At 36.6% G+C, this 25355-nt stretch overlaps 1 protein-coding gene across 1 annotated transcript in view; it reads left to right on the plus strand.

Moving 5' to 3' along the window:
- Positions 1–3658: 3658 nt before the first annotated feature.
- Positions 3659–25355, plus strand: part of LOC128646839 (B-cell differentiation antigen CD72) — a 90285-nt gene continuing 68588 nt past the window's right edge. Inside the window, exons 1-2 of the mRNA XM_053699638.1 lie at positions 3659–3731; positions 11252–11380. Coding sequence (XP_053555613.1) covers positions 3662–3731; positions 11252–11380 — 199 coding nt within the window. The 5' untranslated portion in view covers positions 3659–3661. The remainder of the gene's footprint in view (positions 3732–11251; positions 11381–25355) is intronic.

Raw genomic sequence — 25355 nt, forward strand, 5'->3', positions numbered from 1 at the left:
GTGTAAAGGCAAATTAACTGTAAGATTGTATAAAATATAAATACGTGCTGTGTTAGTTTACATCTAATAACAGTATAGTGTGTAAAGGCAAATTAACTGTAAGATTGTATAAAATATAAATACGTGCTGTGTTAGTTTACATCTAATAACAGTATAGTGTGTAAAGGCAAATTAACTGTAAGATTGTATAAAATACAAATACGTGCTGTGTTAGTTTACATCTAATAACAGTAGAGTGTGTAAAGGCAAATTAACTGTAAGATTGTATAAAATACAAATACGTGCTGTGTTAGTTTACATCTAATAACATTATAGTGTGTAAAGGCAAATTAACTGTAAGATTGTATAAAATACAAATACGTGCTGTGTTAGTTTACATCTAATAACATTATAGTGTGTAAAGGCAAATTAACTGTAAGATTGTATAAAATACAAATACGTGCTGTGTTAGTTTACATCTAATAACAGTATAGTGTGTAGAGGCAAATTAACTGTAAGATTGTATAAAATATAAATACGTGCTGTGTTAGTTTACATCTAATAACAGTATAGTGTGTAAAGGCAAATTAACTGTAAGATTGTATAAAATATAAATACGTGCTGTGTTAGTTTACATCTAATAACAGTATAGTGTGTAAAGGCAAATTAACTGTAAGATTGTATAAAATATAAATACGTGCTGTGTTAGTTTACATCTAATAACATTATAGTGTGTAAAGGCAAATTAACTGTAAGATTGTGTAAAATACAAATACGTGCTGTGTTAGTTTACATCTAATAACAGTATAGTGTAACTGTAAGATTGTATAAAATATAAATACGTGCTGTGTTAGTTTACATCTAATAACAGTATAGTGTGTAAAGGCAAATTAACTGTAAGATTGTATAAAATATAAATACGTGCTGTGTTAGTTTACATCTAATAACAGTATAGTGTGTAGAGGCAAATTAACTGTAAGATTGTATAAAATATAAATACGTGCTGTGTTAGTTTACATCTAATAACAGTATAGTGTGTAGAGGCAAATTAACTGTAAGATTGTATAAAATACAAATACGTGCTGTGTTAGTTTACATCTAATAACAGTATAGTGTGTAAAGGCAAATTAACTGTAAGATTGTATAAAATACAAATACGTGCTGTGTTAGTTTACATCTAATAACAGTATAGTGTGTAAAGGCAAATTAACTGTAAGATTGTATAAAATACAAATACGTGCTGTGTTAGTTTACATCTAATAACAGTATAGTGTGTAAAGGCAAATTAACTGTAAGATTGTATAAAATATAAATACGTGCTGTGTTAGTTTACATCTAATAACATTATAGTGTGTAGAGGCAAATTAACTGTAAGATTGTATAAAATAAAGGCAAATTAACTGTAAGATTGTATAAAATATAAATACGTGCTGTGTTAGTTTACATCTAATAACAGTATAGTATGTAGAGGCAAATTAACTGTAAGATTGTATAAAATACAAATACGTGCTGTGTTAGTTTACATCTAATAACAGTATAGTGTGTAAAGGCAAATTAACTGTAAGATTGTATAAAATATAAATACGTGCTGTGTTAGTTTACATCTAATAACAGTATAGTATGTAGAGGCAAATTAACTGTAAGATTGTATAAAATACAAATACGTGCTGTGTTAGTTTACATCTAATAACAGTATAGTGTGTAAAGGCAAATTAACTGTAAGATTGTATAAAATACAAATACGTGCTGTGTTAGTTTACATCTAATAACAGTATAGTATGTAAAGGCAAATTAACTGTAAGATTGTATAAAATACAAATACGTGCTGTGTTAGTTTACATCTAATAACAGTATAGTGTGTAGAGGCAAATTAACTGTAAGATTGTATAAAATACAAATACGTGCTGTGTTAGTTTACATCTAATAACAGTATAGTGTGTAAAGGCAAATTAACTGTAAGATTGTATAAAATACAAATACGTGCTGTGTTAGTTTACATCTAATAACATTATAGTGTGTAAAGGCAAATTAACTGTAAGATTGTATAAAATACAAATACGTGCTGTGTTAGTTTACATCTAATAACATTATAGTGTGTAAAGGCAAATTAACTGTAAGATTGTATAAAATACAAATACGTGCTGTGTTAGTTTACATCTAATAACAGTATAGTGTGTAAAGGCAAATTAACTGTAAGATTGTATAAAATACAAATACGTGCTGTGTTAGTTTACATCTAATAACAGTATAGTGTGTAGAGGCAAATTAACTGTAAGATTGTATAAAATATAAATACGTGCTGTGTTAGTTTACATCTAATAACAGTATAGTGTGTAAAGGCAAATTAACTGTAAGATTGTATAAAATACAAATACGTGCTGTGTTAGTTTACATCTAATAACAGTATAGTGTGTAAAGGCAAATTAACTGTAAGATTGTATAAAATATAAATACGTGCTGTGTTAGTTTACATCTAATAACAGTATAGTGTGTAAAGGCAAATTAACTGTAAGATTGTATAAAATATAAATACGTGCTGATAACATTATAGTGTGTAAAGGCAAATTAACTGTAAGATTGTATAAAATATAAATACGTGCTGTGTTAGTTTACATCTAATAACAGTATAGTGTGTAAAGGCAAATTAACTGTAAGATTGTATAAAATATAAATACGTGCTGTGTTAGTTTACATCTAATAACAGTATAGTGTGTAAAGGCAAATTAACTGTAAGATTGTATAAAATATAAATACGTGCTGTGTTAGTTTACATCTAATAACAGTATAGTGTGTAGAGGCAAATTAACTGTAAGATTGTATAAAATATAAATACGTGCTGTGTTAGTTTACATCTAATAACAGTATAGTGTGTAAAGGCAAATTAACTGTAAGATTGTATAAAATATAAATACGTGCTGTGTTAGTTTACATCTAATAACATTATAGTGTGTAGAGGCAAATTAACTGTAAGATTGTATAAATTACAAATACGTGCTGTGTTAGTTTACATCTAATAACAGTATAGTGTGTAGAGGCAAATTAACTGTAAGATTGTATAAAATATAAATACGTGCTGTGTTAGTTTACATCTAATAACAGTATAGTATGTAGAGGCAAATTAACTGTAAGATTGTATAAAATATAAATACGTGCTGTGTTAGTTTACATCTAATAACAGTATAGTATGTAGAGGCAAATTAACTGTAAGATTGTATAAAATATAAATACGTGCTGTGTTAGTTTACATCTAATAACAGTATAGTATGTAGAGGCAAATTAACTGTAAGATTGTATAAAATATAAATACGTGCTGTGTTAGTTTACATCTAATAACAGTATAGTGTGTAAAGGCAAATTAACTGTAAGATTGTATAAAATACAAATACGTGCTGTGTTAGTTTACATCTAATAACAGTATAGTATGTAGAGGCAAATTAACTGTAAGATTGTATAAAATATAAAAAAACAATAACTGTCTGACTCTGAGATTCTCAGCTTCCATGTTGTACTATGTGGTTATTCTCATTAATATCCCCCACATGTAAGTGCCTGACTGAGCACATCTGCGCTTTATTTCCCCTTTTGTCTCTGATATTTACCAGCATCGGATTATCACTTTATTTCCTTCCTCATCTGCTATATAACACCACTCACACACAGAGAGAGTTGGTCACCGGGCGATATGGCTGGTGCTGTGACCTATGCTGACCTGAGGTTCACTAAAGCTCCTGTAAGAGGTTCCAGGCAACCAGGTAGCTATGTGTATGGTGAGGGGGGTGATACCGGCTTGTGTCTTATCAGATAGGTACTCGCTGCTGTCCACAGCTACATTGTATATTATGATGATTATGATGTGAAAAATCTTAAAAAACAATTTGTACTTTTTGTATCTCCTAAATGTTTAAATATGCTTTTTCTAGTACATATTATTATTATTAGTAGTAGTAGTATTTTTTAAATATTTACTGTCTACATGATATCATTTCCCAGTTCATGTCACATTATTCAAATCTATATAATAAGTTGGACAGTAGAGTTTCATTACAGATATATACAATACATAGATACAATATAATTTCAATGTCCCTTTATTTGACATTGTTAAAAGTATGTAAAGGTGGAATTTGAATAGCAAGTTAATAGTATTTGTTGTGTGTGCCTAAGGGGAATACATACACACTGATGTGCATGTCAAATTCCTCTTATAAATCTCTTTAATGTTAGTTACTGTATATATATAAAATATATATTTTTCTAATGGATTGGTATCGACCCAATACCGGCCCATGTTCGGCTGAAAACCAGTGCAAGACTGTGATCAACCCCTTGAAATGATACACATTTGAGGTTGATTAAATGAAGTTCCCAGGGCCACCCAATAAACGATTAGTGGAAGCTTGTTCCATACAGCAAATAAAGCGGTGTGTGGCTCAGTGAATCTAGGGGTCCATCCGATAAAAATCGTCGCCCGCAAAAGCCGGCGACGCCAATATTTGCGTGGGTTTGGTATCACATATACGGCGTAACCTAGAAGTTACGTGCGTATATTTCTGCCGTCGCCCGTAGTTTTTTGGGCTATAGGCAGGTATACCAAACCCGCACAGTTTGGTATCCAATATGCAGCGTAAGGACGTACGTGGCGAAAATGGAGAAAACTTACTCCATTTTCACCTCGCCACAAAAAGCAGCCGTAAGAAGCCTTACGCTGACTATTGGAGCCCCGTAACTCCCTAAACTGGCTGCTAAAATAAACCTAACACCTAACGCATGCGCAATGTCTATCTCCCTGTCAACCGCGATCTGCTAAAATAAACCTAACACCTAACGCATGCGCAATGTCTATCTACCTGTCAACCGCGATTCCCCCCCCCCCCCGAAATCCCTAATAAAGTTATTAACCCCTAAACCGCCGCTCCCGGACCCCGCCGCCATCTACATAAACTAACCCCCTACTGTGAGCCCCTAAAACCGCCGCCATCTACCTTATCTATCCCCTAATTAGAACCCCTTACACCGCTGTCATCTACCTTATCTATCCCCTAATCTGACCCCTTACACCGCCGCCACCTATATAAAAATTATTAACCCCTAAACCGTCGCTCCCGTACCCCGCCGCCAGCTATATTATATCTATAACCCCCTAAAGTGAGCCCCTAACCCTATTAGGGTTAATATAGTTAATATAGTTACTATAGTATTTATATTAACTATATTAACTCTATCTAACCCTAACACCCCTAACTAAATTTATATTAAATTAATCTAATTCATTTATAAACTAAAATATTCCTATTTAAATCTAAATACTTACCTATAAAATAAACCCTAAGATAGCTACAATATAATTAATAATTACATTGTAGCTATGTTAGGGTTAATATTTATTTTACAGGTAAATTGTTAATTATTTTAAGTAGGTATAATAGCTATTAAATAGTTATTAACTATTCAATATCTACCTAGTTAAAATAATTACCCAATTACCTGTAAAATAAATCCTAACCTAAGTTACAAATACACCTACACTATCAATAAATTAAATAAACTACAAACATCTATCTAAAAATACAATTAAATTAACTAAACTAAATTACAAAAAAGAAAAAAAAGATTACAAGATTTTTAAGCTAATTACACCTATTCTAAGCCCCCTAATAAAATAATAAACCCCCAAAATAAAAAAAATTCCCTGCCCTATTCTAAATTAAACAAATTTCAAAGCTCTTTACCTTACCAGCCCTTAAAAGGGCCTTTTGTGGGGGCATGCCCCAAAGAATTCAGCTCTTTTGCATACAAATACCCCCCCCCCCATTACAACCCACCACCCACATACCCCTATTCTAAAACCACCCAAACCCCCCTTAAAAAAGCCTAACACTACCCCCCTGAAGATCTCCCTACCTTAATATATATAATGTAATACCTATATTAACTATAATATACTTAGGGTTAATATAGATAATATAGCTGGCGGCGGGGTAGGTAGATTAAATAAGGGGTTAATAATTTTAATAGAGATGGCGGCGGTGTTAGGGGCTCACTTTAGGGGGTTATAGATATAATATAGCTGGCGGCGGGGTACGGGAGCGACGGTTTAGGGGTTAATAACTTTATTAGGTTGCGGCGGGGTACGGGAGCGGCGGTTTAGGGGTTAATAGCTTTTTTATTGTTAGGATAGTGAGGGGGGATAGCGGATAGAGGGTTAGACGTGTCGGGCTTTGTTAGGGAGGCGTGTTAGACTTGTCGGGCTATGTTAGGGAGGCGTGTTAGACAGTGCGGGTGTTTTAGACTTTAGTCAGGTTTTATAGGCGCCGGCAGTTTCTAACGTGCCGCAAGTCACTGGCGACGGCAGAAATTTGTACTTGCGCAGATTTCTGGACATCGCTGGTTTGTCAGACTTACGGCACGTTAGCATCTGACGGCGACTTATATGGGATAGCTCGAGTTGCGAGCTGAAACTGCGGGCGACGCCGGTTCCCTCGCTTGCGCCGCAAACTGCGATCTATATCGGATCGCGCCCCTGGTGTTATAAAGTAACCTGTAAATACACAGACATTGCTTATGTATTAGAGCCTGGATTAAGTGAAGTGTTAAAACCGTACACAGCACTAAAAAAATAATGTTGATTGAAAGAAACAGTTACTGTTTCTTTATGCGTGGTAGAAATTAGAGATACACATTTGTTTTCAGATGAATGCAAAAATTAAGACATTTTTCATTATTCTGTGTTTTGTACAAAAATGAATAACGCACGACCACCAACACAAATTTAAATAATAACTAATAAAGACATTAACTAAATTCTGTAATATATAAGTTAATTTAATATTCTTTCAAACACTATATACTATACTTAAAGCCCTCTAACTGCAAAACCCCCACTGCGCTTCATTGTGAAATAACTGTACTATTATTAATATCAGTTATTTGTAGAGCACCAACAGATTCCTCAGCACTTTAAACATGGGTTTAATATGCAATGTAGTAATTAGGGGAGACAAGGGTATAGAGGCGAATTTTGGAGATGTTTTTGAGGTGGAGGCGACAGGAATTGGCCAATGACAGGATATGGGGAGTCAAATAGAGATTGAGTCAAGTGTGACCCCAAGACATTCGGCATGTAAGGTTGGGGTAATAATGCTATTATCAATAGTTACAGAAAGTTGGGGATAGAGATTTTGGAAGTGAGAGAGGGAATAAGGAGCTCAGTTTTGGAGAGATTTAGCTTAAGGTAGTGAGAGGACATCCAGGATGAAATAGTAGAAAGGAAGTTAGTGACACAAGTTAGTAAGGAAGGGAATACGTCTAGTGCAGAGAGGTAGATTTCCGTATCATCAGCTTACAAATGATATTGAAACCCATGGGACTTTATTAAGGAACCTAAGGATAATGTATACATTTAGAAGAGAAGGGGACCAAGTTACACCAAAGATCCGGGTTAAACAGGTAGGAGGAGACCCACAAGACAGATATGTTGCAGATGCTAAAGGATTGGAGGGTTTGGAGTAAGGGAGGGTTTCAACAGTATCAAAGGCTGCAGACAGATCGACAAGGATTAACAGAGAAAGTGGCCTTTTGATTTTGCTGTAATTAGTAACCATAGTGATTGCTGTTTCTGTGGAGTGCTTTGGGTGAAATCCAGATTACAATGGATCAAGGAGGGAGTTTAATGTGAGGAAATGTGATAAACGTGTATATACGAGCCTTTCCAAAAGTTTGGAGGCGAGGGGGAGTAGGAGAATAGGGCGGTAGTTGGATAGGGATGATTGATCGAGAGAAGATTTTTTAAGGATAGGTGTGACTAGTGCAGGTTTAAGAAATGAGGGAAATTTGTGAAGTTTCAGTGAGTGCATCAATAGCTGAAAATCAGATCAAGGGAGGTGGGAGAGTCAGACCTTAGTGACATAAGAGGAAGTGAGCTGGAGAAGTTTTTGTTTTTGCAAAAGCAGCAGTAGGGGCATTGGGATTGTCAATAGGGAGGTTAAAATCCCAAAGAATGAGAGCAGGGATGTATGAGGAGAGGAAATAAGGTAGCCAGGCCAAAAATTATCAAGTAATTGAGTTGAGGAGCTAAGGGGGGCGATATATATAAAAGCAGGCCTGCCTTTAGGGCAGGTTGAGAGGGGCACCCGCACAGGGCCCTGCTCCTTGGTGGGCCCTGCAATGTCAGAGGTGAGGCTTATTATGGCATCATGAGGTCAAATATTTTGTGTTATTCTTTATATTGGTATCACTGAATGTTGGCACAGGAGTGGGTCATACAAGTGGCAAGGCATACAGGGGAGGGGAATAATAGCATTAGGAAGAAGGGCCCCAACCCACAAATGTATCCTGCCCAGGGCCCCACAAATGCAAAGGATGGCCCTGTGTAAAAGCAACACATAGAGAGAGAAGATAGAATAATGTGAATTTCAAAGAAAGAAAATGTGAGGGAAGAGATGGGTTTTATTTGTTGAACGGTGCAAACAGAGGAAAGTTAAATGCCCACACCACCTCCTTGCCTGTTTCCAGGCCTTGGGGTGTGGCTTAAGTGGAGAGCTGGTTTCTCTAAGTGCCAAAAGGTTGAGGGAGTGGGTGATATAGAGGTTGTGGATAGAAGTGAACTGGGATGTTGCTTCGGATAGTACGTGCTTTGTTTAAAAAGTAGTCTGCCAGGTCTTGAGCACTAAAGACAGATGGGGGGGTGGAGCAGGTGGGTAGAGGAGAGAGTTAAATGTGGAGAAGAGTCATTTAGGGTTTTGCACAGATGGGGAGGGGCAAGTTTGTCTAATGCAGAGGAGAGAGTTTGGTTATAGCGGGCTGTAGTGAGATCAGGGCAGGTTGTAGTATATGTCATTAGTTAATTATAAATGTAAGAATGATATCAAGTATTGATAAGGATTGAACATCACATGGCAATTAACAAGACATTAAAAATAAGACATTGGAAATAACATCACAATAAATACAATAATTATTTAAAAGCCAACAATCATATGCTCAATTCCCATAGATCAAAATAGAGATAAAACACCAGAGAGCAGTGAATAGTGTTACAGACGTACAGGGACTCTATTCACATACAATAAGAGATTTACACAGGGGAGAAACACCAGAAAGCAGTGAATAGTGCTACACATGTACAGGACTCTATTTACATACAATAAGAGAGTTACACATTACAGAAACACCAGAGAGCAGTGAGTAGTGTTACAGATGAACAGGACTCTATTCACATACCATAAGAGAGTTACACAGGGGAGAAACACTAGAAAGCAGTAAATAGTGCTACAGATGTACAGGACTCTATTCACATACCATAAGAGAGTTACACAGGGGAGAAACACCAGAAAGCAATGAATAGTGCTACAGATGTACAAGACTCTATTCACATACCATAAGAGAGTTACACAGGAGAGAAACACCAGAGAGCAGTGAGTAGTGTTACAGATGTACAGGACTCTATTTACATACAATAAGAGAGTTACAAAGGACAGAAACACCAGAGAGCAGTGAGTAGTGTTACAGATGAACAGGACTCTATTCACATACCATAAGAGAGTTACACAGGGGAGAAACACTAGAAAGCAGTAAATAGTGCTACAGATGTACAGGACTCTATTCACATACCATAAGAGAGTTACACAGGGGAGAAACACCAGAAAGCAATGAATAGTGCTACAGATGTACAAGACTCTATTCACATACCATAAGAGAGTTACACAGGAGAGAAACACCAGAGAGCAGTGAGTAGTGTTACAGATGTACAGGACTCTATTTACATACAATAAGAGAGTTACAAAGGACAGAAACACCAGAGAGCAGTGAGTAGTGTTATAGATGTACAGGACTCTATTCACATACCTTAAGAGAGTTAGACAGGTGAGAAACACCAGAAAGCAGTAAATAGTGCTACAGATGTACATGACTCTATTCACATACCATAAGCAAGTTACACAGGAGAGATACACCAGAGAGCAGTGAATAGTGTTACAGATGTACAGGACTCTATTCACATACCATAAGCAAGTTACACAGGGGAGATATACCAGAGAGCAGTGAATAGTGTTACAGATGTACAGGACTCTATTCACATACCATAAGAGAGCTACACAGAGGAAAAAACACCAGAGAGCAGTGAATAGTGTTACAGATGTACAGAACTCTATTTACATACAATAAGAGAGTTACACAGGACAGAAACACCAGAGAGCAGTGAATAGTGTTACAGATATACAGGGGCTATAATCACATACCATAAGAGAGTTACACATGAGAGAAACACCAAAGAGCAGTGAATACTGTTACAGATGTACAGGACTCTATTCACATACCAGACACTGCTGAACTTAAATTTCCAACTGACAGACCCCCATAGCATTAACCCCTTTACTACCTGATCCCCACTGCACTTAAAGGGACAGTCTACACCAGAATTGTTATTGTTTTAAAAGATAGATAATCTGTGTATTACCCATTTCCCAGTTTTGCATAACCAACACAGTTATAATAATATACTTTTAACCTCTGTGATTATCTTGTATCTAAGCCTCTGCAAACTGCCCCTTTTTTCAGTTCTTTTGACAGACTTGCAGTCTAGCCAATCAGTGCCTGCTCCCAGATAACTTCTCGTGCACGGGCACAGTGTTATCTATATGAAATACGTGAACTAACACCCTCTAGTGGTGAAAAACTGTTAAAATGCAAACTGAGAGGTGGGCTTCAAGGTCTAAGAAATTAGCATATGAACCGCCTAGGTTAAGCTTTCAACTAAGAATACCAAGAGAACAAAGCAAATTTGGTGCTAAAAGTAAATTGGAAAATTGTTTAAAATTACATGCTCTATCTGAATCATGAAAGTTTATTTTGGCCTAGACTGTACCTTTAACGCTCAAACCACCGGACCACCACTGCAACTAATAACCCCTAACTTCCAGAACCCCAAAGCACTTAGCCCCCTAACTGCAAGAACATCCACTTCAACTAACCCTCTAACTACCAGATCTCCCTACAGTACTAAACTCCCCTCAACAGACACCCCCCAGCAAGAACCCCCTAATCTAAGCTTCTTCTCTTATCCTAAAATAAAATACTGTAAAAAGTAATATAAAAAATAACCCATGAAAAAGGAATCTAGAGGCTGGCTTATAAGTCTATTCTAACATTACACAATAGCTCTCTTACTGAAGATAGTTTTTTTTTTATACCTCTTTGTACATAAAGTCTGACACATTAGTAAATCTCAAAAAATGCTACCAGTATCATTGACTCCTTGGCTATTTTCCTGCAACAGAAAGCTCAGAAGATAATGAGTCAGGGCAGCTGGAGATGATGTATGAGAATGTGAGTAGACAGAAAGATCAACAAGAAAATACAGAAAATCCAACTCCAGAGAAGGACGGTCAGTGTTCCTTCAGCACAGGTGAGTCCTAATTCTGTATGAGCTGATTAACCCTGCAGATGTTTCAGGTGATAATTTGTTTGTTTTATTGCTGTAAGGGACAAGATACTCATTTTTGAGAAAACAGCGCCCTGCACGCCATATATTATCCATAGATACCTCTCTTGTTGCCACCATCCTCTGCACTGGTGCAAGGAACATCACATTTTTATTATCAAAATATGTAATCTTTGAACCAGGGCTGGCTCTAGACGTTGTGCTACCTGGGACTGATGGATCTGTCTGCCACTTGTAGATATAACTAGAATGCAGTGAGCCTTTTCTTCTGTGTATTTTACTGGAATTCATAAGGTAAATAACACTGTGTTCCCTGTTTAGTTAATTAAGCAAACAAAACTCAGCTTACACAGACACAGTGCTGCTACTAAACAGGCTGAGACTAAAATCTACCTGATGGTTTGTTGGTCCTAAGAGAACAATAAAGTATTGGAGGTTCTTAGTCGCTTACACTTTATCCTATTGGTTCCCCTTATTAGTATAATCATTTAACATCCTCCCAATGCCCTATTAACTGTTTTTGTTATTCATCCCTAATGAACACATTTTGGTGTAAATTAAAAAGGTTGAATTGAATAATTGCAAGACCAGCCATTGTATTTATTAATTGTAAGACCAGCTGTTATACATTTATTAATTGTAAGACCAGCCATTGCATTTATTAATTGTAAGACCAGCCATTACATTTATTAATTGTAAGACCAGCCATTACATTTATTAATTGTAAGACCAGCCATAACATTTATTAATTGTAAGACCAGCCATAACATTTATTAATTGTAAGACCAGCCATTGCATTTATTATTTGTAAGACCAGCCATTACATTTATTAATTGTAAGACCAGCCATTGCATTTATTATTTGTAAGACCAGCCATTGCATTTATTAATTGTAAGACCAGCCATAACATTTATTAATTGTAAGACCAGCCATTGCATTTATTATTTGTAAGACCAGCCATTACATTTATTAATTGTAAGAACAGCCATTGCATTTATTATTTGTAAGACCAGCCATTGCATTTATTAATTGTAAGACAAGCCATTGCATTTATTATTTGTAAGACCAGCCATTACATTTATTAATTGTAAGACCAGCCATTACATTTATTAATTGTAAGACAAGCCATTGCATTTATTAATTGTAAGACCAGCCATTACATTTATTAATTGTAAGACCAGCCATTACATTTATTAATTGTAAGACCAGCCATTGTATTTATTATTTGTAAGACCAGCCATTACATTTATTAATTTTAAGACCAGCCATTGTATTTATTAATTGTAAGACCAGCCATTGCATTTATTAATTGTAAGACCAGCCATTACATTTATTAATTGTAAGACCAGACATTGTATTTATTAATTGTAAGACCAGCCATTGCATTTATTAATTGTAAGACCAGCCATTGCATTTATTAATTGTAAGAACAGCCATTGCATTTATTAATTGTAAGAACAGCCATTGCATTTATTAATTGCAAGACCAGCCATTGCATTTATTAATTGTAAGACCAGCCATTGCATTTATTCATTGTAAGAACAGCCATTGCATTTATTAATTGTAAGAACAGCCATTGCATTTATTAATTGCAAGACCAGCCATTGCATTTATTCATTGTAAGACCAGCCATTGCATTTATTAATTGTAAGAACAGCCATTGCATTTATTAATTGTAAGAACAGCCATTGCATTTATTAATTGCAAGACCAGCCATTGCATTTATTAATTGTAAGACCAGCCATTGCATTTATTCATTGTAAGAACAGCCATTGCATTTATTAATTGTAAGAACAGCCATTGCATTTATTAATTGCAAGACCAGCCATTGCATTTATTAATTGTAAGAACAGCCATTACATTTATTAATTGTAAGAACAGCCATTGCATTTATTAATTGCAAGACCAGCCATTGCATTTATTCATTGTAAGACCAGCCATTGCATTTATTCATTGTAAGAACAGCCATTACATTTATTAATACATACAGAGAGAAGTGCACTCACAGGAACGAACAACTGGCTCAATACCATTGTTAGCCTGTTCTATGGCGATTTACCACCTGGGTGCAGCTTCTTTTTAGCCCAGTAATGCTTTTCACAGAGTAGAAATTTCCTGTAGTATATCAGTCTGAGCCCGCCTATTACGGTCAGTCCAGCGCCGAAATACCAGGCAATTCCTCTCTGAACAAGGAACACAGCAACCCCAGACGATCGTTTCGGCCTTCATTGTGCCTCGTCAGTGAGGTGTAGCTATATTCCTCTAAGCACACTGAGCAAGGAGTCCACGTCTGGTTGCCCCTTTTTCCCATAGGGAGACTAAATACATACAGAGAGAAGTGCACTCACAGGAACGAACAACTGGCTCAATACCATTGTTAGCCTGTTCTATGGCGATTTACCACCTGGGTGCAGCTTTTTAGCCCAGTAATGCTTTTCACAGAGAAGAAATTTCCTGTAGTATATCAGTCTGATCCCGCCTATTACGGTCAGTCCAGCGCCGAAATACCAGGCAATTCCTCTCTGAACAAGGAACACAGCAACCCCAGATGATCGTTTCGGCCTTTATTGGGCCTCGTCAGTGAGGTGTAGCTATATTCCTCTAAGCACACTGAGCAAGGAGTCCACGTCTGGTTGCCCCTTTTTCCCATAGGGAGACTAAATACATACAGAGAGAAGTGCACTCACAGGAACGAACAACTGGCTCAATACCATTGTTAGCCTGTTCTATGGCGATTTACCACCTGGGTGCAGCTTTTTAGCCCAGTAATGCTTTTCACAGAGAAGAAATTTCCTGTAGTATATCAGTCTGATCCCGCCTATTACGGTCAGTCCAGCGCCGAAATACCAGGCAATTCCTCTCTGAACAAGGAACACAGCAACCCCAGACGATCGTTTCGGCCTTCATTTATTAATTGTAAGACCAGCAATTGCATTTATTAATTGTAAGACCAGCCATTGTATTTATTAATTGTAAGACCAGCCATTGCATTTATTAATTGTAAGAACAGCCATTACATTTATTCATTGTAAGACCATCCATTGCATTTATTCATTGTAAGACCAGCCATTGCATTTATTAATTGTAAGAACAGCCATTACATTTATTAATTGTAAGACCAACAATTGCATTTATTAATTGTAAGACCAGCCATTGTATTTATTAATTGTAAGAACAGCCATTGTATTTATTAATTGTAAGACCAGCCATTACATTTATTAATTGTAAGACCAGCCATTGCATTTATTAATTGTAAGAACAGCCATTGTATTTATTAATTGTAAGAACAGCCATTGTATTTATTAATTGTAAGACCAGCCATTACATTTATTAATTGTAAGACCAGCAATTGCATTTATTAATTGTAAGACCAGCCATTGTATTTATTAATTGTAAGAACAGCCATTGTATTTATTAATTGTAAGACCAGCCATTACATTTATTAATTGTAAGACCAGCAATTGCATTTATTAATTGTAAGACCAGCCATTGTATTTATTAATTGTAAGAACAGCCATTACATTTATTAATTGTAAGACCAGCCATTGCATTTATTAATTGTAAGACCAGCCATTACATTTATTAATTGTAAGACCAGCCATTACATTTATTAATTGTAAGACCAGCAATTGCATTTATGAATTGTAAGACCAGCCATTTTATTTATTAATTGTAAGAACAGCCATTACATTTATTAATTGTAAAACCAGTCATTGCATTTATTAATTGTAAGAACAGCCATTACATTTATTCATTGTAAGACCACCCATTGCATTTATTAATTGTAAGACCACCCATTGCATTTATTAATTGTAAGACCAGCCATTTCATTTATTAATTGTAAGACCAGCCATTGCATTTATTAATTGTAAGATCACCCATTGCATTTATTAATTGTAAGACCAGCCATTGCATTTATTAATTGTAAGACCAGCCATTGCATTTATTAATTGTAAGACCAGCAATTGTATTTATTAATTGTAAGACCAGCCATTGTATTTATTAATTGTAAGACCACCCATTGCATTTATTAATTGTAAGACCAGCCATTTCATTTATTAATTGTAAGACCAGCAATTGTATTTATTAATTGTAAGACCAGCCATTGCATTTATTAATTGTAAGACCAGCCATTGCATTTATTAATTGTAAGACCAGCCATTACATTTATTAATTGTAAGACCAGCCATTGCATTTATTAATTGTAAGACCAGCCATTGCATTTATTATAATATATATATATTATATATCTATATATATATATTATAATCTGCCGCCCCCGACATCGCCGACACCTACATTATATTTATTAACCCCTAATCTCCTGCTCCCAATGTCGCCGCAACCTACCTACACTTATTGACCCCTAATCTGCCGCCCCCAACGACGCTGCCACTATAATAAACATATTAACCCCAAAACCACCGCACTCCCACATCGCAAACACTAGTTAAATATTATTAACCCCTAATCTGCCGCCCCTAACATCGCTGCCACCTACCTACATTTATTAACCCCTAATCTGCCGCCCCCAACGTCGCTGCCACTATACTAAATTTATTAACCCCTAAACCTAAGTCTAACCCTAACCCTAACACCCCCTATCTTAAATATAATTAAAATAAATCTAAATAAAAATTCCTATCATTAACTAAATAATTCCTATTTAAAACTAAATACTTACCTATAAAATAAACCCTAAGCTAGCTACAATATAACTAATAGTTACATTGTATCTAGCTTAGGGTTTATTTTTATTTTACAGGTAAGTTTGTATTTATTTTAACTAGGTAGATTAGTTAGTAAATAGTTATTAACTATTTAATAACTACCTAGCTAAAATAAACACAAATTTACCTGTGAACATTGGGTTCAGTCTCTTAAAGGGAGCAAGTGTCTCAGGGAATATATTACTCAATTTATCAGTACATTTGCTAGTGTGTTAATTCAGTTTCCACAATATAAGTATAATAATATTTGCTGGTACAAAGGAGTACTGAGAAATGGTTCTATGATTACTATCAGTGATCACTTAAAAGGAAATATCTTATATTTAGTGATTAAACTAGTGGCTATGTGTATTTCCCACCCTCTGAATTCTAATAAATATTGGTTTGTCCCAAATAATTGACATTACATTACTTTATATATTGTGCCCAAAACATACGGTAGCATGATAAATTATTATAACATATGATACTGTTACTCTAAAGTACCAACTCAGTTGCCTATCAAGGTTGCTACACATGTATCTATAAGGATTATTTGGTAGGTGTTTGTTTCTCACATACCATTTGCGAATATATTGCAGTACCAAACTATTTAAAAGGTAATAGTGTAGTTTAATTAGATAAAACTGTAATCTCCTATTTGGAGACTTATTTAAAGAGACATAAGTTTGAGACAATAAGTAAGTAGTGCCATTGGTTTTGCATTAAATTACAATAAGGGGGGCATATTTTAACCAACAGACCAACATTGAATACACCTGTATGCAGCAGGATCCACCTGTCCACTCATCCTCCGTCACCACACCTACATGCCAGGCCCTTAATCCACCACCACAAAAAAAGGCCATCTTTTTGCTATCTCACCATGTAACTTTATCTTAACTTTAATATTTGATCTATCAATCCTTTAATTAGGGTGTTAAAGTGCCACCCCCTATCTCTCTCACTGCCCTTACTGTTGTTTATTAACCTTTTCCTGTAACCCCCTCTCTGAGTATTGACCCTCTTCCACTGTTGATTAGATTAGGTATACTAGACTAGCCTTACTCCCTTCCAGGATCTTCTGTTTCCTCCCTTAGTTCTATCATGGGACAGCCCCCTATGTCATTCCTACCTAGATGACACCTGGCACTCGTCATCTACTTCTTGACCCTTGGATCATTGGTGCTAGCTCTATCCATCTCATCCCCCATTTTCCTATATACCTCATGCTTGCTTGCAGCATCTCACTGAAGCCCAACTGTGTACCCAACTTTGAGCTCATTTCCATTGAGCCGTAATTCAGTTTGCGTGCGCTCGCAATATCGTTTAAATGCTTCCAACGGCCCGTGTTATAACTCAGTTTCGCCACCCGGTCTTCGGCTTCCGAAAACATTATCGTGTCCCATACAAATTATCAGAAGCCGCTAATCTTTAAATAATTCCCAGTTTCCAATGCCTGCTCAAATCGTTACTGCACTGTCGGAGGCTGCCGATACACTAACAAAAATTACACCCAGCTCAACTAGGTCTAAAACAGGAAAAAGGTGAACTTTTTCCCATTGAAATCTAACCCAACACGTCAAAACCCCCAACATCCCAATTTATAATAAATGTATTAACCTCCAAACTGCCATGACCCACAACGCAAGCTAGCTATTAAAACTATTAACCCCTAATCCGCCATGCCCCCATATCACAAAGTATCTATTTAAACCATTAACCCCAAATCTGCCATGCCCCCATATCACAATTAACCTAATAAATCTATTAACCCCTAATCCACCATTAACCCACATCACAATTAACCTTATAAATTTATTAACCCCTAAACTGCCATAAACCCACGTCACAATTGACCTAATAAATCTATTAACGCCTAAACCACCATTAATCCTCATCACAATTAACCTAATAAGTCTATTAACCGCTAAACCGCCAAACCCCACAACGCAAATAACTAATCACTAAGCCCCCTAACCTAACACCCCCTAAATTAATCCCATTACATAAATTAAAATAATGCTAAATTACAATTAAAATAAAAAACCTAACATTACTAAGTTTAAATTAAACTAAAATTACAAGAAATAAAAAAGTCTAACATTACATAAAATAATAAACCAAATTATCAAAAATTTAAAAAATTAAACCTAATCCCTATGACAATAAAAAAGCCCCCAAAATAAAAACACCCCCTAATCTAATACTAAACTAAAAATATCCCTTAAAAGGGCCTTTTGTAGGGCATTGCCTTAAGTTTAACAGCTCTTTTACCTTTAAAAACGGCTAGATTACGAGTTTTTGTCGGTAAGGCTTGCGGTGCTAATGAGCCTTTTTTTCTCACCGCTCACTTAAGACAACGCTGGTATTACAGGATTTTCTAAACCCGGCGTTAGCCGCAAAAAAGTGAGCGGAGAGCAAAATTTAGCTCCACATCTCACCTCAATACCAGTGCTGCTTAAGTCAGCGGTGAGCTGGCTAAACGTGCTCGTGCACGATTTCCCCAAAGGAAACAATGGGGCTGAGCTGGCTGAAAAAAAAACACCTGCAAAAAAGCAGCGTCCAGCTCCTAACGCATCTCCATTGTTTCCTATGGGGAAATACATTTTACGTCTACACCTAACACCCTAACATGACCCCCGAGTCTAAACACCCCTAACCTTACACTTATTAACCCCTAATCTGCCGCCCCCGACATCGTCGCCACCTGCATTATATTATCATTAACCCCTAATCTGCCGCTACGGACACCGCCGCCACCTACATTATACTTAAGAACCCCTAATCTGCTGCCCCCAACATCGCCACCACTATAATAAAGTTATTAACCCCTAAACCTAAGTCTAACCCTAACCACAACACCCACCCTAATTTAAATATAATTTTAAATAATCTTAATAAAATTACTACAATTAAATAAATTATTCCTATTTAAAAACTAAATACTTACCTATAAAATAAACGCTAAGATAGCTACAATATAACTAATAATTACATTGTATCTATCTCAGGGATTATTTTTATTTTACAGGTATTTATTTTAACTAGGTACAATAGTTATTAAATAGTTATTAACTGTTTACTAACTACCTAGCTAAAATAAAGAGAAATTTACCTGTAAAATAAACCCTAACCTAAGTTACAATTACACCTAACACTACACTATAATTAAATTAATTACCTAAACGAACTACAATTAATTACAATTAAATTAAATAAACTAAAGTACGAAAAACACCAAACACTAAATTACAGAAAATAAAAAAATAATTAAATTTTTTTAAAACTAATTACACCTAATCTAATCCCCCTAATAAAATAAAAAAGCCCCCCAAAATAATAAAATTCCGTACCCTATACTAAATTATAAATAGCCCTTAAAAGGGCATTTTGTGGGCATTGCCCCAAAGTAATCAGCTCTTTAACCTGTAAAAAAAAATACAATACCCCCCCAACATTAAGACACACCACCCACACACCCAACCCTACTCTAAAACCCACCCAACCCCCCCTTAAGAAAACCTAACACTAACCCTTTGAAGATCACCCTACCTTGAGACGTCTTCACCCAACCGGGCAGAAGTCCTCCACAAAGCCGGCCAGAAATCTTCATCCGATCCGGGCAGAAGAGGACCTATAGACGGCCAGAAGTCTTCATCCAGACGGCATCTTCTATCTTCATCCATCCGGAGCGGAGCGGGTCCATCTTCAATCCAGCCAATGCGGAGCATCCTCTTCAAACGAAGTCCAACTGAAGAATGAATGTTCCTTTAAATGACGTCATCCAAGATGGTGTCCCTTTAATTCCGATTGGCTGATAGAATTCTATCAACCAATCGGAATTAAAGTAGGAAAAATCTTATTGGCTGATGCAATCAGCCAATAGAATTGAAGTTCAATCCTATTGGCTGATCCAATCAGCCAATAGGATTGAGCTCGCATTATATCCCTAAATTAAAAAAAAAAAAAACCTAACTCTAACCCCCAAATAGGTACTTACGATTCCTGAAGTCCTCTTCCAGATGGCGATGAAGTCTTCTTGGAGCTGGGGACATCTTCCATCTTCATCCAGGACCAAGCCAGTGAGGAGCATAGATGACCGCGGAACTGAAGACCGATGAGCGCGGAACTAAAGACCCGCAAACGAGGAACTGAATACCGGTGACTGTGGAGCCAAGGAGCATGAAGGATCCTCTTCGTATGATCACCGGCGTACACTGAATATTGAATGCACGTTACGCATTAAAACATGGCATCCCTTGCATTTGATTCTTAAAATTCAAATCAGCCAATAGGATGAGAGCTACTGAAATACTATTGGCTGTTCAAATCAGCCACTAGGATTTCAGTAGCTATCATCCTATAACTGTTTTGAATTTGAAGAATCAAATCAGCCAATAGGAATGCAAAGGACGCCATTTTTAATCGTGTACCTTGAATTCACTATTCAGTATACGGTGGTGATCGTACGAAGAAGACCCTCAGTTCTGCGGTCATCGGTCTTCAGTTCCGTGGTCATCTCCGCTCCACGCCAGCTTGGTCCTGGATGAGGATGGAAGATGTCGCCTGTTCCAAGAAGACTTCACTGCCACCTGGACGAGGACTCTCTCCGCCGGACTTTAGGAACTATGAGTACCTATCTGGGGGTTAGACTTATTTTTATTTATTTTTAATTTATTTTTTTAGATTAGGAATTTTGGGCAATTGAAAAAGAGCTGAATGCCCTTCTAAAGGCAGTAAAAGAGCTGAATGCCCTTTTAAGGGCAATGCCCATATAAATGCTCTTTAGGGGTAGTTTAAGATTTTTGAATGTTAGGTTTTTTAATTTGGAGGGTTTGGTGGGTGGAGGTTTTTACTGTTAGGGGGAACTTAGTTTTTTTTTAAAGGTAAATTAGCTTTTAAACTTAGGGCAATGCCCTTCAAAAGGCCATTTTAAGGGCTATTGGTAGTTTAGTATTAGATTAGGGATGTTTTTATTTTGGGGGGCTTTTTTATTTTCATAGGGATTAGGTTTAATTTATTTCATGTAATTGGCAAGAGTCCATGAGCAAGTGACGTATGGGATATACAATCCTACCAGGAGGGGCAAAGTTACCCAAACCTCAAAATGCCTATAAATACACCCCTCACCACAATTCAGTTTTACAAACTTTGCCTCCTATGGAGGTGGTGAAGTAAGTTTGTGCTTGATTTTCTACGTTGATATGCGCTTCTCAGCATTTTGAAGCCCAATTCCTCTCAGAGTACAGTGAATGTTAGAGGGATGTGAAGGGAGTATCACCTATTGAATTCTATGGTTGTTCTCACAGGAAATTTTGTTCTCAGGTTCTCTGTTATCGGTCGTAGAGATTCATCTCCTACCTCCTTTTTCAGATCGACGATATACTCTCATATTCCATTACTTTTACTGATAACTGTTTCAGTACTGGTTTGGCTATCTGCTATATGTGGATGGGTATCTTTCGGTAAGTATGCTTTCATTACTTAATGGAGAGATTACGAGTTTTGCGTTAGGAGCTGTGCGGGACTACCGTGCAGTTTATTCTCACCACTCACTTACATACAGTGCTGGTATTACATGTTTTTATAAACCCGGCGTTAAAAGGCAAGAAGTGAGGGTAGAGCAAAATGTATCTCCATATCTCACTTCAATACCAGCGCTGCTTAAGTCAGCGGTGAGCTGGTCGTACGTGCTCGTGCACGATTTACCCATAGGAATCAATGGGGAGAGCCGGCTTAGAAAAAGTCTAACACCTGCCAAAAAGCAGAGTATAACTCAATAACGCAGCCCCATTGATTCCTATGGGGAAATAAAATGTATGTTTACACCTAACACCCTAACATGAACCCAGAGTCTAAACACCCCTAATCTTCCACTTATTAACCACTATTCTGCCTCCCCTGACATCGCCGACACCTACATTATATTTTTTAACCCCTAATCTACCGCTCTGGACATCGCCACCACTATAATAAACATATTAACCCCTAAACTGCTACACTCCTGCATCACAAATATTAGTTAAATATTATTAATTCCTAATCTGCTGTCCCTAACATCGCCGCCACCTACCTACATTTATTGACCCATAATCTGCCGCCCCCAATGTCGCCGCCACTATACTAAATGTATTAACCCCTAAATCTAAGTCTAACCCTAACACCCCCTAACAAATATAATTACAATAAATCTAAATACAAATTACTATTATTATCTAAATAATTCCTATTTAAAACTAAATACTTACCTGTAAAATAAACCCTAAGCTAGCTACAATATAACTAATAGTTATATTGTAGCTAGCTTAGGGTTTATTTTTATTTTACAGGCAACTTTGTATTTATTTTAACTAGGTAGAATGGAACGTTTATCTAAAGAACTGCACACACAGTGGGATATCTGGACATTGGACAGATACATTTCAACCAGGATGATACCAAGAGGTTTAAGGGTATTCAAATTTCCAACGTTTGAAGTGGATTTGAGTGAGACAGACTTTATGAATGCCTGGAATCAGGTTTTAACAGACTGTTCTATAAGACTATTGTCATTGCTTATAGAGTATAAAACTAAATTGTTAACAACTATTAGAAAAGAAATAGAAATAACACAGATTGAAATGAACAAGAGAAGCAGTGAGTTAGATTATATAAGATTTGATAATCTTCTATCCACCACATTAATTACACTTAAGAAAAATATAATGGAGAATAAACACACGAAATACTTAAGGGACAGAAATGACTATATTAATAATACGTTCTATATTTGGCATCGGAGACAGAGGTCACAAAATAGACATAGATCAAATGAGACCAATAACAACAATGACCAAACTAAGAATCAGAACAAACACAAAAATAAAAATAAACATAGAGGACAGTACAACAGAAGAGATAGTAGTGGGGGTAAATCAGTTACAGTTACGGTGAGGGAGATGCCTCATCTGAGGATAAGTCTTCAGGTAATGAAGAAGAATCTATTACACAAGTAGGTATTCTTAAAAATACTACTGAAGTGGAAGTGGAAACACAAGAGACAGTAAGACCTAAAAACACAGCATCACAGAGTAAATATGTACCTACTAATACTAGTACTCTTAGCAGTAACACCAGTAAAAATGTTTTGGATCAGGTTTTTCCCTTAGAAACAGGTCCTCCCGCACCCAATATACAGCAGAAACACGGACAGGACAGGTACCAACTACGGGCAACCAAGACCAATACAAAATACAAATAGGGACTGTTATAAATGTATCACACTATAGTCTAACTCAGGAACAATTTAGAGTGTTGGAATATGGTCTTTCTTTTTCACCTACTGCAGACTTTGATGTTTTCCAGACAATAGTTGATGTTAACAGATTGATCAGAAACATTACACTGAAAAAAACACTTTAAGGAGAACTTGAGTACAGAGAGTAATTAAGAGCTAAATACAGTCAACCCACATTTAAGAGAGGGTGTCAGTTTATCCTTTGAAGAATCTTGTGATGTAATCTCTTTACAGGATTTAGCCTCATCAACAGCAGAGGGTCAAATCAATAAAGGAGCTTCATTTAAACCAAGGTCAGACTTTTACCCAATACATTCTAGGGGGAATATTATAGAAACTTTCTTTAGTAGAATAGAGACTGACCTCATGACTTTAAAAGCAACATTCAGCCATATAAAGTCAAACCTTACAAGATCAGAAAAACTAGCCCTAAAAAGCTTGCAAGATAATAGGGAGATAGCAATTAAGAACTCTGACAAGGGTGGCACAGTGGTTGTTTTAGATAGATGTGACTATGTGAAGGAGGCACAGAGACAATTGAGCAATCGAGACAACTACTTAGAACTTACTTCTAATCCCACAAGGAGCTTTAGAAGTGAATTATCACACATTGTAGATTATGGTGTAGAGGAAGGCTTTATTGATATAAAAACTGTAGATTACATTATGGTAGAAAATCCAAGAATTCCTCTTTTTCACCATTTACCAAAAACTCACAAATCCCTCCTAGAGGTTAAAGGCAGACCAATAGTGAGTGGAATTGGTTCACTCACTGGACATTTGTCACAATGGCTTGATTCTATTCTACAGCCACTTGTAGTATAATTACAATCACATGTGAGGGACACAAAACATATTATCACTATTTTGGACAAAATGAACTGGAAAGACACATATAACTGGATAACAGTGGACACTGTGTCTCTTTACTCCTCCATACCACATGAGGAGGGGTTAAAGGCAGTTAGTTTCTTTTTACAGTACTACACAGATTATACCCTGGAATTTCGACAATATATACTCAAAGTGACCAAATTTCTTTTGACACATAATTTTTTCCTTTTTGAGGCTGTGTTCTATCTCTAAAGATGTGGAACTGCGAATGGGGCAAAATTCGCCCCATCTTACGCCAACCTCTTTTTAGGTTGGTGGGAACACTTCCACATCTTTGGAGATAGGAACACATTCAAGCAACATATAGTTATGTTTAGGAGGTATATAGATGATCTCCTCTTTATTTGGAGGGGGCCCCTTGACACTATGGGGTCTAGTTATCAAGCCGTCAACCGCAAATACGCTGGAATTCCGTAGCGTATTTGTGGCGAGGCTGATTCGCCTAAGTTATCAAGCCCTACACACTGGCAAAAGTAAAATTTAGTGATGTAAGCTTTGATCCACCGGACTCAGTCCGACACAGATCTATTCTTACATCACTCCAGATGTTCCACAGACAAGTTCGGCACAATCTGACTACTTTTGCTAGTTATCAAAAAACTAGCAGATACGCTGAGCACTTTTCCGGCCCAGCGTACCTGGTTTTCAATCCACCGCCCTGGAGGCGGCAGATCCTATAGGAATCAATGGGAGTCTGACCATAGCGAAAGCTCATGTTCGCTGCTGCCAGATATCCCATTGATTCCTATGGGAGATGTCTGCACCTAACACCCTAACATGTACCCCGAGTCTAAACACCCCTAATCTGCCACCCCCTACACCGCCGCACCTAAATAAATGTATTACCCCCTAAACCGCCGCTCCCGGACCCTGCCGCAACCTATATTAAACTTATTAACCCCTAATCTGCCCCCCTACACCGTCGCCACCTATAATAAAATTATTAAACCCTAAACCTAAGTCTAACCCTAACCCTAACACCCCCCTAACTTAAATATTAATTAAATACATCTAAATATTATAACTCTTATTAACTAAATTAATCCTATTTAAAACT

The sequence above is a fragment of the Bombina bombina genome, chromosome 2 (assembly GCF_027579735.1).
Source record: "Bombina bombina isolate aBomBom1 chromosome 2, aBomBom1.pri, whole genome shotgun sequence".
NCBI classification, from domain to species: domain Eukaryota; kingdom Metazoa; phylum Chordata; class Amphibia; order Anura; family Bombinatoridae; genus Bombina; species Bombina bombina.